This window comes from Spermophilus citellus (assembly GCF_964194105.1).
Source record: "Spermophilus citellus genome assembly, chromosome: 12".
Lineage (NCBI taxonomy): Eukaryota > Metazoa > Chordata > Mammalia > Rodentia > Sciuridae > Spermophilus > Spermophilus citellus.
This window is the reverse complement of record NC_138198.1, coordinates 123,485,590-123,505,124: the sequence shown is the minus strand read 5'-3', so window position 1 is coordinate 123,505,124 and position 19,535 is coordinate 123,485,590. Positions and strand designations below refer to the sequence as shown.

General features: G+C 45.1%; 1 protein-coding gene across 2 annotated transcripts in view; it reads left to right on the top strand.

Annotated features, from left to right (window-relative positions):
- Positions 1 to 19,535, top strand: part of CD226 (CD226 molecule) — a 68,733-nt gene that overhangs the window by 8,774 nt on the left and 40,424 nt on the right. Inside the window, exons 2-3 of one of the 2 annotated variants that reach the window (XM_081262850.1) lie at positions 30 to 99; positions 359 to 691. In XM_081262850.1, coding sequence (XP_081118976.1) covers positions 54 to 99; positions 359 to 691 — 379 coding nt within the window. In that variant the 5' untranslated portion in view covers positions 30 to 53. Of the gene's footprint in view, positions 1 to 29; positions 100 to 358; positions 692 to 10,433; positions 10,479 to 19,535 lie in introns of those variants that run through there. The other variant, XM_081262851.1, reaches the window with a different exon arrangement.

Genomic DNA, 19,535 nt, shown 5'->3' with positions numbered 1-19,535 from the left:
TACAAATTGTTTTTTTTTTTTTTATGCAGCAGCCTCCCAAGCAGTTTCCAGAAATGGATTATCTTACTTTCCTTTTGGCTATTCTTCATGTACACAAAGGTAAAAAAAAATCTTTTTGTCTTCATTTAACAAATTAACTCGATTTTTGGTATTTCAGTGTGATATGTGCAGGATTTCTTTGATGATTTCTCACTTGTTCCAAGGGCTAGAAGTTACAACTGCCAACATGAGTAGTAGAAAACTGCCAGTCTTCCCAAGATCTCAACTTCCTTCCTTCCTCTTATTAGAGAGCTTAAGGTATTTATTTGGTATTCCATTATCAAGTCTAACTGAATTTATGTCATGTTGTATATTTCAGCTCTATGTGAAGAGACATTTTGGGACACGACTATTAAATTTGCTGAGAATATGACTCTAGAATGTATGTACCCATCAGTGGACATTACCCAGGTGGAGTGGTTGAAGATCCATGATGTGCAGAAGTCTATAGGCATTCTCCACCCCATTTATGGTGTGGTCATCCATGAGTCCTATGACAAGAAGCTTCACCTTTTGAACTCAACGACGGCTCCCAACACTGCGATCCTCTCCTTTTATAATGCCTCTGAGACCGATGTCGGCACCTATTCCTGCTCTTTCCTGACTTACACACATGGAACTTGGAAAAAGACAATACGTGTGGTTCAGTCAGGTAAGGGCAAATTTCGTTCTCCCTCTCCCCACCCCACAATATTGAATTCCACAATACTGAATTCTGTCAAGCCCAAGTGGAAGCTGCAAATGCTTTATCCTATTCTTGGGGCTTTCCCCAAACCCTTTTCCAGGCTGTATGATCTTACTGTTTCGAAGGAGTTATTCTGTGGACCAATTTCATTTCTTAGTGTGCTGTCGTTTCCACGTGGAAGCGTCTCATTGATTTCAATATGGAAGCAGAAAGCACGGGCTCTGGGTGTCTTCGTGAGAACACGAGCCTGGATTGCGTGGATGGGGCCACATGTGAGTTCAGGAGCCAGCCCTGGGGCTAGGCACTCAGCACTGGTTTCAACCTCTGGACGGCTCCGGGTCCTTGTATACTACGTCATCTGAGATTATTAGTGAATCCTGGCAGGGTTCGGACAGTGGCCCTCTCTTTCGCCCCTTCCAAATTCAACTAGAGAGGACTCTTCCTTCAGAAGTCACTAGCTATCGTGTGAGAGTTTAATGATGTCTTGGGATATTTCTGCTCTGTCCCCCTGTGGTTGTGGTTTGGCCCTTCTGTAGTGGCCACATAGAGTGGATATGATTTACTAAGAAAGCTTGGGTGTTGTAGCCAGTACTTTTATATAAACTTGTATCTGTGGCACTCCCTCTCTCTCTTAATCTTGGGTTTCTGAAATGGTAAATTGAGTTAATAACAGCACTCTCTTTGTTGAAGCATTTCCTGTGCTTTTGATACAAAATGATTAATGTTGACATTTTCATATATAAGTGACAGTCTAATGAAGTCTAATTTTGAAACCATGCATTTCTTACCTGGTGACTTTCAAATCACACTCCTTGGACATATAGAGGAGAACACTATATGATTTATTTTTAAGAGAGTCATGTTCTGTGCTTCACACACATGTGTGCTTATTGCTTTGTGTGTGTGTGTGTGTGTGTGTGTGTGTGTGTGTGTGTGTTGCAGGTAATTGAAGCCAGGGCTGCTTACATGCCAGGCGAACACCCTGCTGTTGAGCTACAACCCCAGCCCAAGCAAACCACGTTCCAAAGCACGATTACAGTATTATATGAGGAATATAAGGTATTGCAAGGAAAAAACGTTTGTGTACATGGTTTCCTTTTCTCTTTGTGTTTAGCTCAGGACTAATTTTGTGTATATAGCTAGGACTTATAGAGTTAATTGGCAACACTGCCTTAATTACACACTAATTTTTTGAAAGACTCCATCTTGCCATACAGAACCCATTTGCTGCTGTGTGCAGACATCTGTTCAGTGCTGTTTGCAAGTAGAGTCCCCTTCTGACCAGTCTTTCAAGTGAAGGTGTGGGTTGGTAAGGGTCTTGGGATTGCACATGGGGCCTGAGCCTCCAGGGCTGGAAGGAGATGGGCCCCTCTCCCTGCCATGCGTGGTCCAGCCTCTGAAATTTTAGCAGCAGGTCAGGTATTTCAATTTCTGTTACAAGGCAACCAATTGAAAACAGGCAGCCTGGCCTTTTCTGAATGTTTAGGATGGAGTACGGAGCTGAATTGTCAAGGTTATTGCTGTGCCACGGTAGGATTTTTAGCATCATGTGCGAACAGCTTTGGGAATAGTCCTCTATTCTTATCATCTAAATTTGTTGGTCTTCTTATATTTTGAACAGGGTAAAAGAGAGTTCCCCACCTGATGGGATTTTTCATGATCAAGGGTGAAATATTCAGCTAGTTGCCAAAGAGGTACCCAGTCCTCATCTGGCTCCATTTCTTGTGATGGTCGCTTTAAACATGTTCTGTTCCTGTTGGTCTTGGTCATTTTTATTTTTACAGAACAGTTGACGTCGTGAACCAGTGAGGATCTTCTACCTGACTGGGAGATTTGAGGGCTTCCTTGTTTCAAACTGAGGATGATAGAGACTTTAAACTGAATATTAGTTGTATTTCAAAGTTTACCTTGAATATAACAAAGATTTTCCTTATGTGTTTTGTTCACAACATCCAGGATCTCTAATAATCGCGTTTTTGGTATAAGGTCAAGGGGAGCTGATTATCTATTTAACAAGAAAAAACTAAAACTTGGAATCTGAAAATTCTAATTTCTATAACAGATTATAAGAACTTCAAATGGACGAAGGAATCAAGTCCCTGCCCTCTAAGTGGGTTGACTTCTGCTACTTGTTGGTAGCTTTTCAAGTGTGGGGGATTCCACGTGTCAGTGTTACACAGATTTTCTCCCTTAGCCCCTATTACACACTTGAGTGTGGGCATTTCTTTGATTTTACAAGTGAGGGACTGAGGTCCTAGTGGCCTTTCCAAGGCTTCAACTCTGCCTGGGTCCTACTGGGCAAAGTTGTAACTAGACATAACGTGACAGCTTGGGGGACATGTCCCCCCACCTGGGCCCTTCCTGGGAATCATCAACCATTGCCCACCTTGTACATCCTCCTTCCCCTCACACTTTCAGCCTCAAGTTGGGCCAATTGAATGTCTCATTCTGGATAAACAATACTGCTAATAAAAAAAATTCCTTAAAAATGTGTGTTAGTTTAGGAATAGACATTTGTGAATTAGCAATGGATTTAGACTATTTCATAGTAATAACAGCTGCATGAATTTTAGTTAATTCATGGGGAAACCTGTTGAGGTGACTTAGGAGATAACATTTCAAAAGCAGCCCTTTTGTGCAAGAGTAGTGATGGAAGTAGGGTCCTGGGGAAAATTTCTGCCTCCCTGAAATCTCTGGCCTTACTGGTCAAAGTAAAAGAAAATGTAGTTTCTGTTAAAGAAAACATAATTCTGTTTATGAAACTTACCACCAAATGGGTGACCCACTCAAATATTATGCTACTTAACTTTCACACGGTACCTACTTGGTATGAAGTATCCAAATGTCATCTCATTTAACATTTGAAAAGTACCAAGGAATGATCATGTTTTCCATGTCAGACTGAGGGCACTGAGATTCAGGGTCGTTAACCAAGACGTGGCACAAGACGTGGTCTCAGAATGGGGAAGTGACTCTCTCCCTGCCCCATCAACAAATGGGCTCAACTCAATATGATACTTTGGGGTCTCAGGTATCTTCTATATTAAAAAAGAAATTTAAGACAATGTGGGCAGCAGAATATTAGATATGAACCTGGAAAGTTACTGTGACCCAGATCTTGATGTGCTGAATGGAGTTTGAACCTCTCTAATCTAGACCTTGCTGAACATTTTTTAGAGAGAGAGACACAGAAAAAAGACCAGTTTGTTTTTCATTGCAAGCAAGATTAAACTAGGTTCAGGTTAAGTCCCAAGCCATCTGCTGGGGTGCCTCCTCTTACTGGGGAAGTTCAGTCTTTTGTTGTATTCAGGTTTTCACTTGACTGGAGGAGGCCCATCCACATGATGGAGGACCATCTGCTTACTCCTAAATCACTGATTTGAACATTAATCTTATCCAGCAACACTCTTCAAGTTTACTCAAAAAATTACTATCACATCTATTTTGGAAAATCATATGGCGTTAGTCAGGTTAAAGAATCACATATCCTATTATCCAGTAATTCTACTGTTTGATGTTTTAAAGATTGCCCCAATTGGGAGAAGTGCCCAACAATATTTGCAATAGTGACCGTAAGAGCAAAAAATTGGTAACAAGCCAAGTACCCATCCCTAATAGGATGGGCAAAAACCTTGGCAGCATACATACAGCAGTGTACTCTGCATCCCTGGAGGAGCACTGAAGTGTGACTCTGCTCACCAACAGGGATGAATCCCGGGAACAGCGCGTCGACGAAAGCCAGCAAGTTACCGAAGGATACCCAGGGCATGATTCCTTTCCCTTACAGTTCAGAGACACGTAAAGTCCAACCATATGTTATTTATGTGTGTCAAACACAAATGGTGAAACTACAAAGAAAAGCACAGCTTAAAAGCGTGAGCGGGAAGGAGACAGAGTCAGGAGGGGCCACAGGTTTTCAAAGCTCACACTGTTGGTTTATACTCACCTAGAGTGTTTTATTTCCCACTTGTCTCAAAAATATTTTATAACATTTCTTTCAGAACTACTGAATTCTAATAAAAATGTTGAAGAAAGATGTGATTCTGGTTTTTGAGCAGTTCAAAAATAATCGTCTAAGTTAAGGATGAGGTTTTCATTTGGATTTGGCCTGCAGGTCAAAGAGAGGGAAGCTGCAAGAATGATTCTGAAATTTTATGATCCAAGGAAAGAAAAACGATAGTTTCAATTGAAAAGATGGGAAATCAGGAGCCCACCACGGCTTGGAGGAAAGGAGAGATGTCAGTTTCAGGAGCACTGAGTGGTCAAGTGGCCTGTGGTTGGCTGACAAAGGAGCTATTGAACTCATAAGTAGGAGCCGGTGTTGGAGATCAGCGGTTTTCCAGTCATTGGAGTGAAGCTTGACGTTAAGAAAGATGGTTGGTGAAGTCCTGTGGACCGAGGCTGCGATCCAAGTGGGGCTCGAGGAGGCTGGTGACCCTGACACACAGAGGACACAGGGGCAGCAGGGAGAAAGCAGGGTAAGGAGAGCAGACGCGGAGCAGGTGTGCTACTGACTTGGAGCAGCAGACACGTGTGACTGGGGTGGCAGGGAGGTGGTCATCTGTCCTGCTCCACCCAGCAGGTGCTTGGTGTTAGCCATGTCAGTAGTCTGACCCTGTGAACTCGCATGTAGTCTGCTTGTCTCGACTGGGCACAGATGTTTCACACGGTCTCCGTTTCAGGCTGCATTCTGTCCTGGGCTGGAGGAGGCTGTCTGTATCACCCATGCTTGTTCTGAGAAGGCCCCATCCCTACTCCCGTCAAAGCCAGTGCTCACAGCCTGGGGGCCAGTCGCTCTGCTCGTGTGATCTCCTCCTGTGATCTTGCATACGTGTTTCTCCTTAGTGGCCCTTTAATATCCAGGGCTCCAGAATGGATGGCAGGTCTGAGGAATCCATGGCAGAAGGGCTTCCAGATTGTGCTGGCTTCCTGCCGGTTGGGGCCAGCACGGTCAGCCTTTTCCCCAGTGTGGTGTGATGTCAGGGTGCAAAGATGGGATCTGGCTTGTATGCATGGGCTTGCTGATTTGGGGGAAATAAACTCATTTATTAACTCACTCATCAAGACTTTACTAAAAACCTTTGACGTTCAAAGTGATATTTAGTGGTTGGAAGAAAGGGATAAAATTGTATATTGTAAATTATAATTTAAGGCAAATAGCAACAAGTATTACTGTAATTTACAGGACAGAATACACTGTGTGTGTGTGTGTGTGTGTGTGTGTGTGTGGTGCTGGGGATTGAACCCAGGGCCTTGTGCCTGTGAGGCAAATACTCTACCAACTGAGCTATATCTCTAGCCCCAGAATTCACTTTTAATTAGAAATTCAGAAGAGATTCCCTGCAAAAGTGGAATTGGAACTTAACCTTGAGGGAGGTAGGTCAGAATATTTGGACACTAAGATGGATGAAGTAACATTCCCAGAGAATTGCTTTAGAAAATCCTCTAGAAAAGAGATAGCTTTGGGTCTAGCTTAACCAACTCTGGAAGATTATTTCCATTTTTTAAAGAAGACTCTAACAATAACCCCAAACAGTGAAAACCTCTAAAATCAAATGAACACATAAGATGGGTCAATAGATCAGTGCAGTTTCTTCTGGTTTACAATTCGTGGCTTGGTTGATTGCAATGTTGCTTCAGAAGGCATAGGAAGCCTGATGTATTTTGCAATTGTTTTTCACCATCTACCTTAAGATATTCATGTGCTTTCCTTACTGCCTCGCTTGGCGTATCCCAAATACAAAGGGAAGGGAGAAAATGTACACAGATGACCTCCTTTGCCATCAGTGAAGGTGCACAGTGCAGGGGCAGCTGGGCCTGGAAGGTCTTTCCTGTCCAAAGTAGTTCCAATGGGAGACAAATGGGCCACGGAGGAGCCTCCCACTTTCCTGATATGGGGGTTGCCAACAACACACTCCAGCTACACTTTTGATTTTACTTTTTATCATTTCTCTCTCCTTCCTTCCTTCCTTCCTTCCTTCCTTCCTTCCTTCCTTCCTTCCTTCCTTCCTTCCTTCCTTCTTCCTTCCTTTCTTCCTCCCCTCCTTCAGGAATGAACCCAGGAGCACTTTACCACTGAGTTACATTCCCACCCTTGTTTTTTTTGTTGGTTTTTGATTTTGAGAGAGGGTCTCACTAAATTGCTGAGGCTGGACTTGAACTTGTGATCCTCCTGCCCCAGCCTCCTGAGTCTCTGGGATTAGAGGTGTGCATCATCACGCCCAGTTGTTTTTTGACATTGCTGGATGATGTTGCATTCTTTATTTTTATTATGCTTTTGTCTTTTTAATTTTATTTTTAATTGGCACATATAATGGGATGTATTTATGGTGTATAGTTTGATGTTTCAACACATGTATACATATGGTTTGCCCAGTGTGGATTCATTGAGTTGTGACCATCCTAAGCATCTCTAGTGCTTTTAATTTTTTAAAAGTGGGATGGAATAATAAGGAAAAAATGCTCTAGATCTATGGTTTAAAGAATGAAGCCATAAACCCTTCTTAAGGCCCATCCTAGCAAGCTCAGAAAAGTTTTCCCTTTTCTATGTTTATGTGCATGTGTTTATACATACATATATAAGACTAAAAAATAGTGTGTTAAAGGATACATTTCAGTAGTTTTTCATTAAAAGATAAAGAGGAAAGGTATTTAATGGTGCCTATAAGTAATAGTCAACTGGTGAAACAGGAACACTTTAAAGGCTTGGGAATTGCAGGCCTTAATGAAATAAAATAGCGTATAGGAAGCCAGATAATAAAGAGCATTTTAAGACCCACGGAAAGCAAGGTTATGGTCCCTGAGCTTCTCAAGGGCGCAGTAAATAGGAATCAGAGTGAGATGGTGACGATGTCCTGTGCCAAGGCTTTTGTTATTGACTTGCTCTCCCTATGCTGAGCCTGGGAGGAGACACTCCAGTAGACGTGTCACCTAGGGACACAACCCTCTGGCAGCTCTGTGGCCAAAAACCAAAGTGGGAAAAATTTTAAATCGCCCTCTAAGACAAGATACTACTAGCTGACATTGGTGATCGAAGCCGACACCTGAATCAATGTACACGCTCAGGGCCAGGTGTGGGTTTTGGAGTGACGTCTGTCTGGGTTCTTCAGTTCTTGCTCCACTTTCTCTGCCTGTCTCTATGCTCATGAGAGAACCCCGACTTCTACACTCATTAGCTGTAGCAAAATACAGAAAGGAACTCATAATTTAGACTTGTTTGAATACACCCAGGCCTCCCAGAGCAGGGGACGGACCTGGCTGTGATCTCTGCTTAAAACCCTTGTGTCCACTGTACAAGACCGAGCCTTGTTGACACATCTGTTAGTCCCAGGATGGCCATGGGGTAGGGCACACTGGGCCGAGTTGCTGGAGAATGAGCCTCGGCTGGGGGGGGTCTTGCCCAGCCCCCACATCCTCAGGGCTCCTGAATGTTTCTCAGCTCAGCTGGAGGCTGTGCGGCTCTGAGTTTTCTGCTTTTAACTCTCAGCCGTCAAGACCCCTCGCGCCTCTTGCACTGGTTGCCACCACATCTGCTCTTCACCCGCACCCAAAGGTACCGCCAACCACAGTCTCTGGAAGGCGTTTCCTCTGCAGAGTAGGTGTCCGTGTGTGGGTGCTCTGCCTGAGGTCGGTGGAAATGTGGCTTCGTGCCTGAGCAAGAGCTGGCGTCAGACAGTCGTGGGTGTCCACGCGGGTCACCGTGGAACATGTCCATCCCACGCCCAGTGCGACGGGCAGGCTTCTGTGCTCTCCACGATTCCTGTCATGGAAGCTTGAAAACTACAGAGGGTGGGCATCCAGCTCTAGCACTTTCTCTCAGAAACTTCTCTGTAGGATGAGGTGCAGGTGTGAGTGGCCTTCATGGAAACCATAAAGGAGTTTACACATGGACACATATTTGTGACTGAAAGCTAAAGTTTGCATTTTACAAAATAAAGAGAGCTAGATTTTCGAATGTGCAAACAAACAAGAAAATAAGTAGCTGAAGAAAGAGAGAAAGTAGAGCTTTCAGCTTACCCTGCTTGGGCTCCCAGGGAATGTCCCTTAGAGCCAAAGCTGCCCCTGACAGTTGTTCAGCATCTGTAAAGAGACTTGGCTCCTAAGCTCTGCTTTTGATGCAGGTCTTTGTCTTTCCTCGGTTTTATGGGGAGTGGAGGCTGCAGGCAGGATGACTTTCCCTTTCCTTCTAGAACATGGTAGGAGACTATTTGTGAAGACATTAAAGATTTTGAAACTGTTAAGAATTTTAAGACCATCAAGTCAATCCTTCAGGGATCAATGCAAAATTACTCCCCCAGGCAACCTCACTTCTACTTACTCTAGAATAGTTTTAATTAAATAACTCAGCTGATGGGGCTGCTGGCACTTCCCTTGAGAGATTATTCACAATCCAATAAATCTCAATGTGAGAAAATTTCCCCTGACTTCAGCTATTTAAGCAACTTACATTTAAAAAAAAAAAAACCTTCATAATCTCCCAAGAGAAAAACTCCAATGTTTCATAGAATATTGACAAAAGAAGGTTTCTGAGGACAGAGGTGCAGTACACAGCATTCATGGTACTGGCCCATAAATAGCTATGTGCATCTTACCTGCTGAGTTCAGTGGTGTGCTGATTGTGGCCTGTAAGAATGAAGTCTGGTATGAGTTCTGTATGTAAATGCTCCATTTAACTAGCAGGATACTGAAGAAATGTAACATTCTCATTTCAGATGACTAGTTCCTAAGCACAAATTGTCCCATTTCTTGGCAGGTCACATGGATTCTTTATGCTACCAGCACTGTCATTTCAGAATAGCTTAGAGAAGGGTGTGTGTGTGTGTGTGTGTGTGTATGCGTGCATTCTGGCGGGCAAGGTAATTTCCTTCACTTATTAAATAAAGAGCATTTACTTAATCTAAGTCTATAGAAAACTTTAGATCCTATTCCTAATTTATTCCATGAATGCATAAATTCATTGTTCCTTACCAACTGGATGCTACAATTGGATATATACTCTTTTCATTTAAGAAACAGCCAGTAGATTCAATTATCATCTCTGAGACAGAGCTTGGGTATATTAGTGCATGTCCACAAATGAGACCATTTAGTCTGTCCCATTAGCTCGTGAGATCAGATTTCTTAAGATATCTCTTTATATTCTTTTAAGAAACAGAGTTGCCCATTTAAATTAAATAAAGGTCACTTATTTAACATAGGACTTGTAGCTTTCTTATTCTATTTTTATTAAGTCCTAGAAATGGTTTCTAAAAGAATGAGCATTTAATTAAGATGGAAATATTTCTGACTACAGGCGGCGTTAAATTTCTTTGAGCTGCCACAGTGTTTGAATTTTGATTCTTAACATACTCTGACCATTATGACTTTAGTGAAAAAAAGAAGAACTAATCTTAAGGGAAAATCATTAAGCCCTGTTCCTGAAATGATACTTTGGAGTATAGAAATTCACTTTATTAGATGAATGTTGACAACAGTAATTTAAACATTTGTGTGAATTTTGTGAATCCTTTCTAAATTAATTAAAGAGACATTTATTTTGTGCCATGAGGAAATGAAGAAAAAAGTAAAAAGGTCTCTGTTTTTGAGAAGTTTATAGTCTCAAAGGGGAAGTACCCGCCTATATGCCATGTGAATTTGTGACCCAGGTGACCATATGGCTGGGTGGAAGCTGGTAAAGAGTACAAAACAAAGTTTGGGGAATTGAGAGGTGGCTGCAATTGCTCCTTCTTTGTGGAACCATGACCTACAAATCGGGGTAAGTTTGGATGGGTGGAGGTGAAGGATGGCAGGAAGAGGGGGGTCCAACAGGAAGAAGCATTATCAGAAATATCACATACAAGGGAAATTCTCTGAATTTGGGGCATATGAAAAACACATTGGGTTAGAGGCCTGAGAGAAGGTTGATGGGTGTGAGATCTAAATTTTGGATTTCACCCGGTGGTTAGTGGCCATGTTGGCCATGTCCGGAGCTCTTACCCTAGCCGCAGCACGTAGGATGATAAAAGGTGAGAAAGCAGAAATACTGGCAAGAATCGGGGGCGGGGTCTGGAGTCCCCAGTGAAGCAGGGCCGGGTCTCGGGCGTGGCCGGTGATGCGACCTCCGCAGTGTCCCCACTCACCTTCCTCAGGAAGAAAGCTCTCCCCAACTTCCTCCTTTCCATTCTCCCCTCTCTTTCAGCAAATACTAATAGAATATCTGTCGGTTCTGGGAGCTGTGAGAGGTTGGGGGCGCTCAGAGAAATGTCCCAGCCCTGATCTCAGGCCTAAGGCCATGACAACGCCAGTCATGCTTGTTGGGTGACTGTGGAGGCACAGGACAGTTGATGGTGATGCTGGGGGTGGAGGTGGCGCGCGCGCGTGTGTGTGTGTGTGTGTGTGTGTGTGTTGGAAGGACGGTGCTGGGAGGAAGGAAGGGGCATTCAGGAAGCTTCAGAGACCCAAAGACTCTTGAGTTTACTCAAGAGAAAGGAGATTAGAACTTCCTGGGTTAAAGGGGGTTGTGCTGTCAGCGGGGGGACAGTCCTGCTGGGTGGGGGACGTAAGCATGAAGGTGAAGGGAGTCTGATGTGCTGGGAAATCTGAGGCTTCATAAAGCTTGAGTGGAAGTTTGTTTCGTGGTCATCGATGCCGGGTAGTGACCCTGGAGGGGTAGATAGAAGAAATTTGGAAGAAGCTCCAAATTTTTGTTTGAAGAGGGGAGATTGAGAACCCTGGGTTGGGCACCGCATGTGCATGGCAAGCTGCGTTTCCTTTGCAGCAGGATGGGTGTGAACTCGGGTTCCCTCTAGTTACATTTTTTGTGCCACAGCTGTTTTGACTTATTCTTGAGGCAATGGGGAGCTATTAGGGAACTTGACTGGGCAAGTGAGTTGCAATTTGGAAAGTGGACTCAGGCAGGAGTCTAGAGGGGGGATCAGATGCAAAGGAAACAAAGGGAAATCTAGTCAGGAGGCTGTGGTGGGGTGAATTGTGTCCCCACAAAACCATATGTTGAAGTTCCAACTTGTTGTGTTTCAGAATGTGACTCTTTGGAGGTAAGGTCTTTAAAGAGGTAATTAGGTTAAAAAGAAGTCATTAGGGTGGGCCTAAGACAACTGCACTGCTGTCCTATGAGAAGAGACTGGGGCACAGAGAGAAAACCAGGAAGACGTGGAGAGGATGGTGTCCTGTGAGCCAAAGGGAGGCCCTCAAAGGAAAACGGCCCCAGGGAGCCTTGAGTTTGGGCTTCCAGCCTCCAGGATTGTGGAAAGAAGTAAGCCTGGTGTCTTGTGACGAGAAACTTGTGGGCTTGATGCCATCAAAGATGTCATACTCACTTGGTGGGGACAGTGCTTGACACTTCCAGGACACACTCAACAAAGCAGCAAGAGCCATGGGAATCATCAGCATCAACCCCGATGGCACCAGAGGAAGGTGCTGATTCCATTCACACTGAAGTGGAACAGGGCAGCCTGCTCTGTGTATCTCCCAGGAGGTGAAAAGCCTTCCCCCGAGGGGTAACTCGTGTTCAGCACATGGCATTTACAGAGGGGTTTTGAACATCAGGGGGATATCAGATTGACTGCCTTGTTCAAATGTGAATAAGGTTGGAATAAAGCAAGTGGGGAGGTATCTATTTGAGAAATAGGGTAGGAGAGAAGATGATTTGGACCAGAATGGAATGGTGGGGACAGAGTACACGTTTGAGAAAAAATTATAAATCAGATTGAAGGACCCCCAAACTGATGGGATTAGTGGGTAAGGCAGAGAAGTTCATAACGACATCAGTTCCTCTACGGTGCTGAGAAATGGGAGGGAGCCAGTTTGGAGAGGGAAATGTGGCTTTGGATACCTGTGAGTAAAAGTTGGAGAAAAGTATCTGAAAATCTGAGGAATGTCATGGCCGTCTCCAAGGAAATTCTAAGAAAGTGGTTAGGTGTTGTTTTTCCTTGAAAGATCGTGATGCACTCCCCAAACTGTATTGTATTTGAGATGTTCTGACTGCCAGAACATACCCCCGGTTTTCTAGATGAAGGGGGTGAAACTTTCTGGCCTGTCTAGAGCTCCCAATCGGATGGCACCCGTTGAAAAGATACTTGTTCTGAAATATGGTGTCTGTTTGCAAATCCCAGATGTGCCTCTTTCAAATAAACAGGAGGTTGCCTGTTTCTGGCAAGATGATCTTGCCCATTTTGTAAGTTAGATCAAGGGCTCCTCATTTCTTTCGAGCACTGTACGTTAGTGGTTCTAATGGGAATTTGGTGATTCTCTAATAGTTTCCTTCACAAAGAGGAGAGCAAATAATTCACTAAATGTCCTTGTCCTTCTCTCTTTATTCACTGAAACATTGCTGTGGTCTATGCTATCTTCAAAAGCTATCAAGTTTCTTTCACTCATTTTGTCTCCTTGATGTGTGGGAAAACTCTTTATCATTCACCTGAGTGTCTTTCACAGATATTTTTCAGATTCTCTTTTGGCTTGTTGCTCACTGGCAATTCTGGGCCTATGACTCTTCCCATTTGAACATTCTTTTGCAATTTCTGGTGATACCGCCATCTGACTGTGGCCCTTTGACTTTGCCATGTAGCCATGAGGGGTTTTATTTAAAGCACCCAGCCCTTTAGATCTGTTAGAAAATATGTCCCTGGACTTTCAAAATATGTTTTTCAGTATTCTGGGGGTTTCTTTTGGGATTTTTTGCCTTTTTAACTATACTTTTTATTGTTTAACCAGAACATTTGCATTGTATTATAGTTTCCATTTGTAACTTTGCAAAATTTCCAATGAACTCTTTCGACTTTGCCTTCCTAGTCACAGTTGCCTGTAGTCATTTGATGGCAGCAGGTACTTCAGAGGGTGTGATGTGTGTATTTGCTCCACTCCGTAATGTGTGTAAAATTCAACATGACTTTATTTCTGCGGATTCAGTCACACAGTTACAAATATAACCTAAATGGGGTGAGTCCCAGGCTATTTCAGAGAGGGATTCAAGATAGAAGGTAGGTAATTTAAGTAGCCTACAGTCTTTCCTCATTTAATTCTTCTGTCTGCCCCACTTTACATAACACTTCTCTCCAGTCTTGTGGTTTGGGGTAGGTGGTCTGCAGTGTGTCACAAAGGCTAGTTTCCACCTCTTAAAATCTTTGAGGTTTTGTAGGAGCTGCTGCTTAGCTCTGAGCTGAGCTCTCCTCTCTAGGCGATGTCTGTGGTTTTGAATTCTGACAGCTCACTCCTCTGTTGTTGATCTCTATTGACTGACCTTTCTGCATCTGAATCGGATAAGTCATTTATATCAAAGTTGTCCCTTTCTGCAAGTGTCATAATTTTCAGGCCTCTGGTACTCATGAAGATAAAGTTATGAATTTCTGTCAGCCAGTTCTTGGATAAAAAGGCCAGAGTGTTGGCATAAGGAAGGGATAAAAAGAGAAGGACTTTTTAGCAACTGGTGCTGAGACTTGAAAAACTGTGAGTTGGGAAGAGGGGTAGGTTCCAACCAGTCCAAGCCTCAGTCCTCCTGGCCCCCAGCCCCAACCTTGCCTTCCTGTAACCTGACCCCACTCTCCAACGTCATACTGAACTTTACTCTTTTTAAAAACATTTTGAAGCTGTATCTGCCCTTCAAAACTGCTCTCATGCCACTTTTCTCTGCTCTGGCCACTTCAAAGCTGTTTGAGGATGAGCTGGGTGGACCGTGAAAGGCCCCTTTGCCATGAGTTGCTCTCAGCACTGAGTGTCCTCAGAAGGGCTGGCCCACAGTTTCCTGGATGCATGGGGTTAGTGGGGAGTTGAAGTCCACCCTGCACCTCCGGGGAGGCCGCAGGCCCCTCATCACTGATGTTCTGCGTAGCCTGACACATTAGAGACCCCCGGCAATCGCTCAGGCCTTACTTCCCAACACTGAGGATTTTTTCTCCCTTCTTATCCTAGGCCTATTATTAATATTTGAAAACTAATAGCTATCCTTTTTACTAAGAACAAATCAAAATCTTGCAATGTATTTGCCACCTGTCCAATTCTACTCTAGACACCTTCTGTTTTCCTGCTTGGTGTGTGGCTCGGTGATTCATTTATTGAATGGTAACTGGTCATTTTTCATGGGTGGATTTCCTGTGTTTGAAGAAGCTGGTAACAATGGGTAATCAAAACAGTGAAGATTTTTTTTTAATTATAAAGAAAAGAGGCTTATTTTGGTGTGGGGGTCTGGAGGTACCAGGTCTAGAGGCTGCCTCTGGTGATGGCCTTCTTCAATGGCAGAGTCCCAAGGCAGCACAGAGACAGGGAGCAGGTGCCCATGTTGTCCACCACTGAAGATTTTTGGTGGTCCCTAAGTGTAGTGATCCAAAGATAGAAGTGGGAGTGTTTTTAATTTCTATGAAGACAAACAAACAACAATCCAGAAAAGCAACAGAATATCTCAAAGAAAAAATATCCAGACTAAAACAAAGCCTAACAAAAGTCTGGAGGAAAGGAATCTCTAGGGTAAAAAGCCCAAGAATAAGTTACAATACCCCAGAGGCAACTTTCGCCAAACGGCAGTGGAGAACATTCAGAGTGTGTAGATTTGCATCCTTGACTTTGATGAATAGTTACTTAAATTGGGTGACGACTGGCAAGGCACCTCGGTCTTGTTCCCAGAGTGACGGGACCCAGGAAGCGCCGTGAGTCCCCTCCAGGCACACGCTGCTTTTCCTGGGTGCACACTGTGGAGGCAGGGACGTCCCCTTACTGATGGCATGAGGGCAGTTGAAAGCAGGGTGTCCTTCTTTGATTCAGAAGCCACCCTTCCAGGAGCCACCCACAGTCGGGTGGCACAGAAGCTGTGTCCTTCTGACAGCTGGCCGCAAAGTGAGAAGGCGAGGATTGCGCTCTCAGAGGAGGCAACGCAGGTCACTTGTGAGCAGGTTTCGGGGTGAACAGAGGTTTTGAGAGGCTTGGCAGAGAGGACGTCGCACGAAGGTACCGGGCAGCGGGGAGGCCCACACAGGAGCCCAGCCGCCTCAAGGTCCGGTGATCTCTGCAGGGGTGGCAGGACAGGAGGCCCCGAGGCTCCAGCCCACTGGGCTGTGCGCAGCAGGACTGAAGTGCAGGTTGGCAGCCAGAGTCAGGCGGGGACTCCTTCTGGAGGAGAGACTGATCCAAGCTTCCTAAAATGACTGAGCGATTGCCCTGCCCCAGTGAGGGCCACTGGTATGCAGGTGAAGAGGGAGGCGCATGCCAGGGTGACCCAGAGGCCCCCAGGCAGAGAGCCTGTGGCCGTCCGTTCAGGAGCCATGGTGTGCCCTGTGACGGACACCCCATCCTGGGGTAGAATGAGCCTCTCGCTCTTTCTGTTAAGGGATGGAGTCAAATTCTTGGATTCAAATACTGACAGTAACTTCACGAGCCAGGACTTTTTCTTTTTTACAATAGTTTTAAAATGAGAATAACTTATCGATCAGGTGCCCAAGATGTAGGGTGATTTTGGATTCCACAAAACCTTCCCTGGAGAGTGTTGGTCACATCTTACATCACATTGTAATACTTTGTATATTTTAAAAATTATTATTTTGAATTAGCCAATAATAATAATAATAATAATAATAATAATAAAGACAAAGAGAAATGCAGCAAGGTTTTCTACAGTACTAAGGTCTGAACCCACGGTGCTCTCCCACTGACCTACATCCCCAGCCCTTTTTATTTTTGAGACTGTACACTGCCTGGGCTGGTCTCGAACTTGAGATCCTCCTGCCCCAGCCTCCCAAATCGCTGGGATTACAGGCGTGTGCCAGAGTGCCTGGTGAAGTCTGGTTTTCTTTTGAAGAAGAATCATGAGTAATAATGGGAAAAGGAGACATACAGATGACAGACCTGTCATGAAAGTAAAAAAAAGAGTTGAGATTTCTCAAGTGATATGAAAACAAAGGATCGTGTTGGCGAGACAAGATGTGATTGTGTATCCTACACTGCTGCGTTGAGTCTCCCCTTCACCTCGCATCTGAACACACATTTGTAGGTAGCAGGGGAAATTCTCTGTGGGAAATGCCTGTGTTTCAAAACACATGCTGTGGGGGCTCATCGAGTGAAGAGTAGAGACCCCGGGGCGGCTTCCCTCAGGGCGAAGGCAGGAGAGGAATGGGCTGGGGGGGGGGTAGCTTCCCCACGGTGGGCAAACAGCCGCTGCCATCTTCAGTTCCCCCATTCCCAGTGTTGGTTTGTAGAAAGAGGAAGAACAGAAGTAGAGGAAGATAAGCTGATGCCCAAGTTCCTTGAAGTAGCTGATTGACTCTTTTTTTGAAATGATCTCATTGTTTAAATCCTCATTCAGTATTTGTGCTGTTCAGTAAGCCACCAGCTTCTTACTAGTTGTCATGAACCAGCCATGATGAACTGTCTGTGCTCCCAGACTCCCTCCTGCCCCGCGCTGCCCAGGGCCTTTCCTTTCCCACCGAGGTGATGCGCTTTCTGGGGCGGGAGCTCCGGGGTGGGGCACTGCCTCCACGCTCACCGCCTGGGTTCAGTCCCAGGCTCTGGAAAAAGAGTTAATGCACTTTCTTAAAGTTTAGATGATCTTGTTTTCAGTTCTCTAAAAAATACCACTATTAGCTTTCGTTGGGTACTACACGTTGTTAGGTTTTATCTACCTCCGGATGGTCCTTCAGATACTCCGGTGACAGTAATGTGCTCTGTCTCATGTGGCCACACTCCCAGTACAAGGCCTGTTTCCGGGTACCTTCAACAGTCCTTTTCACAGTAGTAAAGGTCTTTTGTTGTTGTTCTTTTCTTTTCCGTTCTCTCCTCTGTTTGAAGAAAGCCCCCTGAGAGTTTTTCTGGAGTCATGAAGCTGCCCAAGTGTGTCCAGTATTCTTCCTTGCCTTGAGCAAAGTCGGAACAGAGAGCCCACAGACAGTTTTTGGTCATCCTTGAGAAATGAAGTGGCGGATTAGCTGGGATCATACCCAGCACTGGTTTACGCGGCGGTTAAAGCCACGGTTATGCAAACATCTTCTGTGGTCAGTCTTAACATTTCTCTGTTTGACGTTTCTCTCTCTGGATCTTTCCTCTTGCTTTGGCTCCCACCTCTTCCAGTAATGACAGCATTTCCTGACCATATCTAACCTCCCCACTTCTGGGCATGGGTGGGCATTCCAGCTCCTTCTGCCTCTCTGCTTGTGCCCTACGCCTGTCCACACAGTGCACCCTTCCCAGATGGTCACCATCCTGCCCAAACCTCCCCTCTGGAATCAAGCCCCGTCCATTGACCAGTGGGGCAGGACTTCTTTTCATCAGTCCCTACGTCCTGTGGACACCCCGTTTCTCTGTCCACGCTGGGATGTCCCAAGTGCAGGCGGTTCCACGTAGCCTCCAACCATGCCTCAGGTCATGGCTCTGCTCTGCCCAGCTTATCACTCCTCTCAGCTCCCCCGCCCCAGAGCCCACTGCACAGCTTTGGCTGTGGTCTTTGGCCTCCCTTTATGGCCTCCTCACACATTCCCGAGACCTGCGTAAACAGGGACCACATCTGTCTCACTCTCCACTCTGTCCTTAGCATCTCCTTCAGCCCTTCCCTTGGATGAGGCCCTTACTAAATCAGTGATGGCCACAGGTGGACTCTGCCACAGTGGGGGTAGGTCTTGCTCATCTTTAGAGCCCATGAATATTGCCTCACAAACCTTTTCACAGTAGACCTGGAGGGTTGAGTTGTTTAATTGGGATTAACTCACCTTGGTGTGAAAACTAAGTCTCTGTGGTGTAGGGGCAGCCTTGGGTTGGGTGTACCCTTCCCTGTGCTGGGCTGTCCTGGAGCATCACAGAGGTCACCTGGCATTTTCTGGATCATCAGGCTGACAGTCCTGATTCTTTCAGGTCTGAGTGCACAGTCTCTTGGAACGTCTGCAGCTCTTTTTGTCCTCTTCAGAGTGAATCTAAACTACTCCTGTCTTCCTTCCCCAGCCTTCCCCTGGCTCCCTCAAATAGAGGGAAATCAGTGGATTAATTATTAGGCTGGAGACTCCATTTTTGATATTTTTCAATGATTTTCCCTCCAAAAAAGTTGTATGAGGAATTAAATATAAATTATGATCATTAAAAATAAGTTACACTGATTTCAGGGAATATCTGATGTTTTGGATGATGAAAGTAACATTTTTGGAAAAGTGAGCTCAAACGAGAGAAATTAAAATTGGGCAGGAAAGCATGTACCTTCTGCTTCATTAAAAACATCCACAAGTCTATGGAAAGCCCACCCACAGTGGGAGAGCACTGTGGAGGAAGAGGAAGTCCAGGTTAAGGTAGGAGCTCAGAGCGGGGTGTGGGGGCGTGCGGCGTCTGGAGGAGCTGTCTGAGAGCCCTAAGGGACTCCAAGGGCAAGGACGATCAGCAGGATGGGGGCATGGAGGAGGGGGTACCAGGAGGGCATTCAGAGGCCTGGAGAAGAGTGTGTCTCCTGGGAGGATCTGAGAGTAAGCCCAGGGGCCTGGTGAGCGTGAGCCAAACCTGAAGCTGGGAGAAGCTGGGCTCTTAGGACTCTGGGCACGGGCTAGAAGTTTGGATCTTGTCCCTGAAGTTCTCGGGATGCACAGGATCTTAAGCTAAAGACTTACAGGATCAAGTTCATTTTGTTGAAATTTCCCTGGCTGTGTTATGGAGACGGGTGGAAGTGAAGTGCTCATGCACGGGGAGAATAGTGGTCTCCCTGGGGAGAGGTGGTGGTGAGATCTGCTCAAGGGGAAAAGCAGCGCAGCAGGAGATGGGAGGATATTAGGAGGGATGAAGAAGAGGCATAAAATTCAGAGTTGAGTTAAAGGAAGGAGTGGTCAAGGAGAGTGAAGACCAACTTTTGATCTTGGTAGCA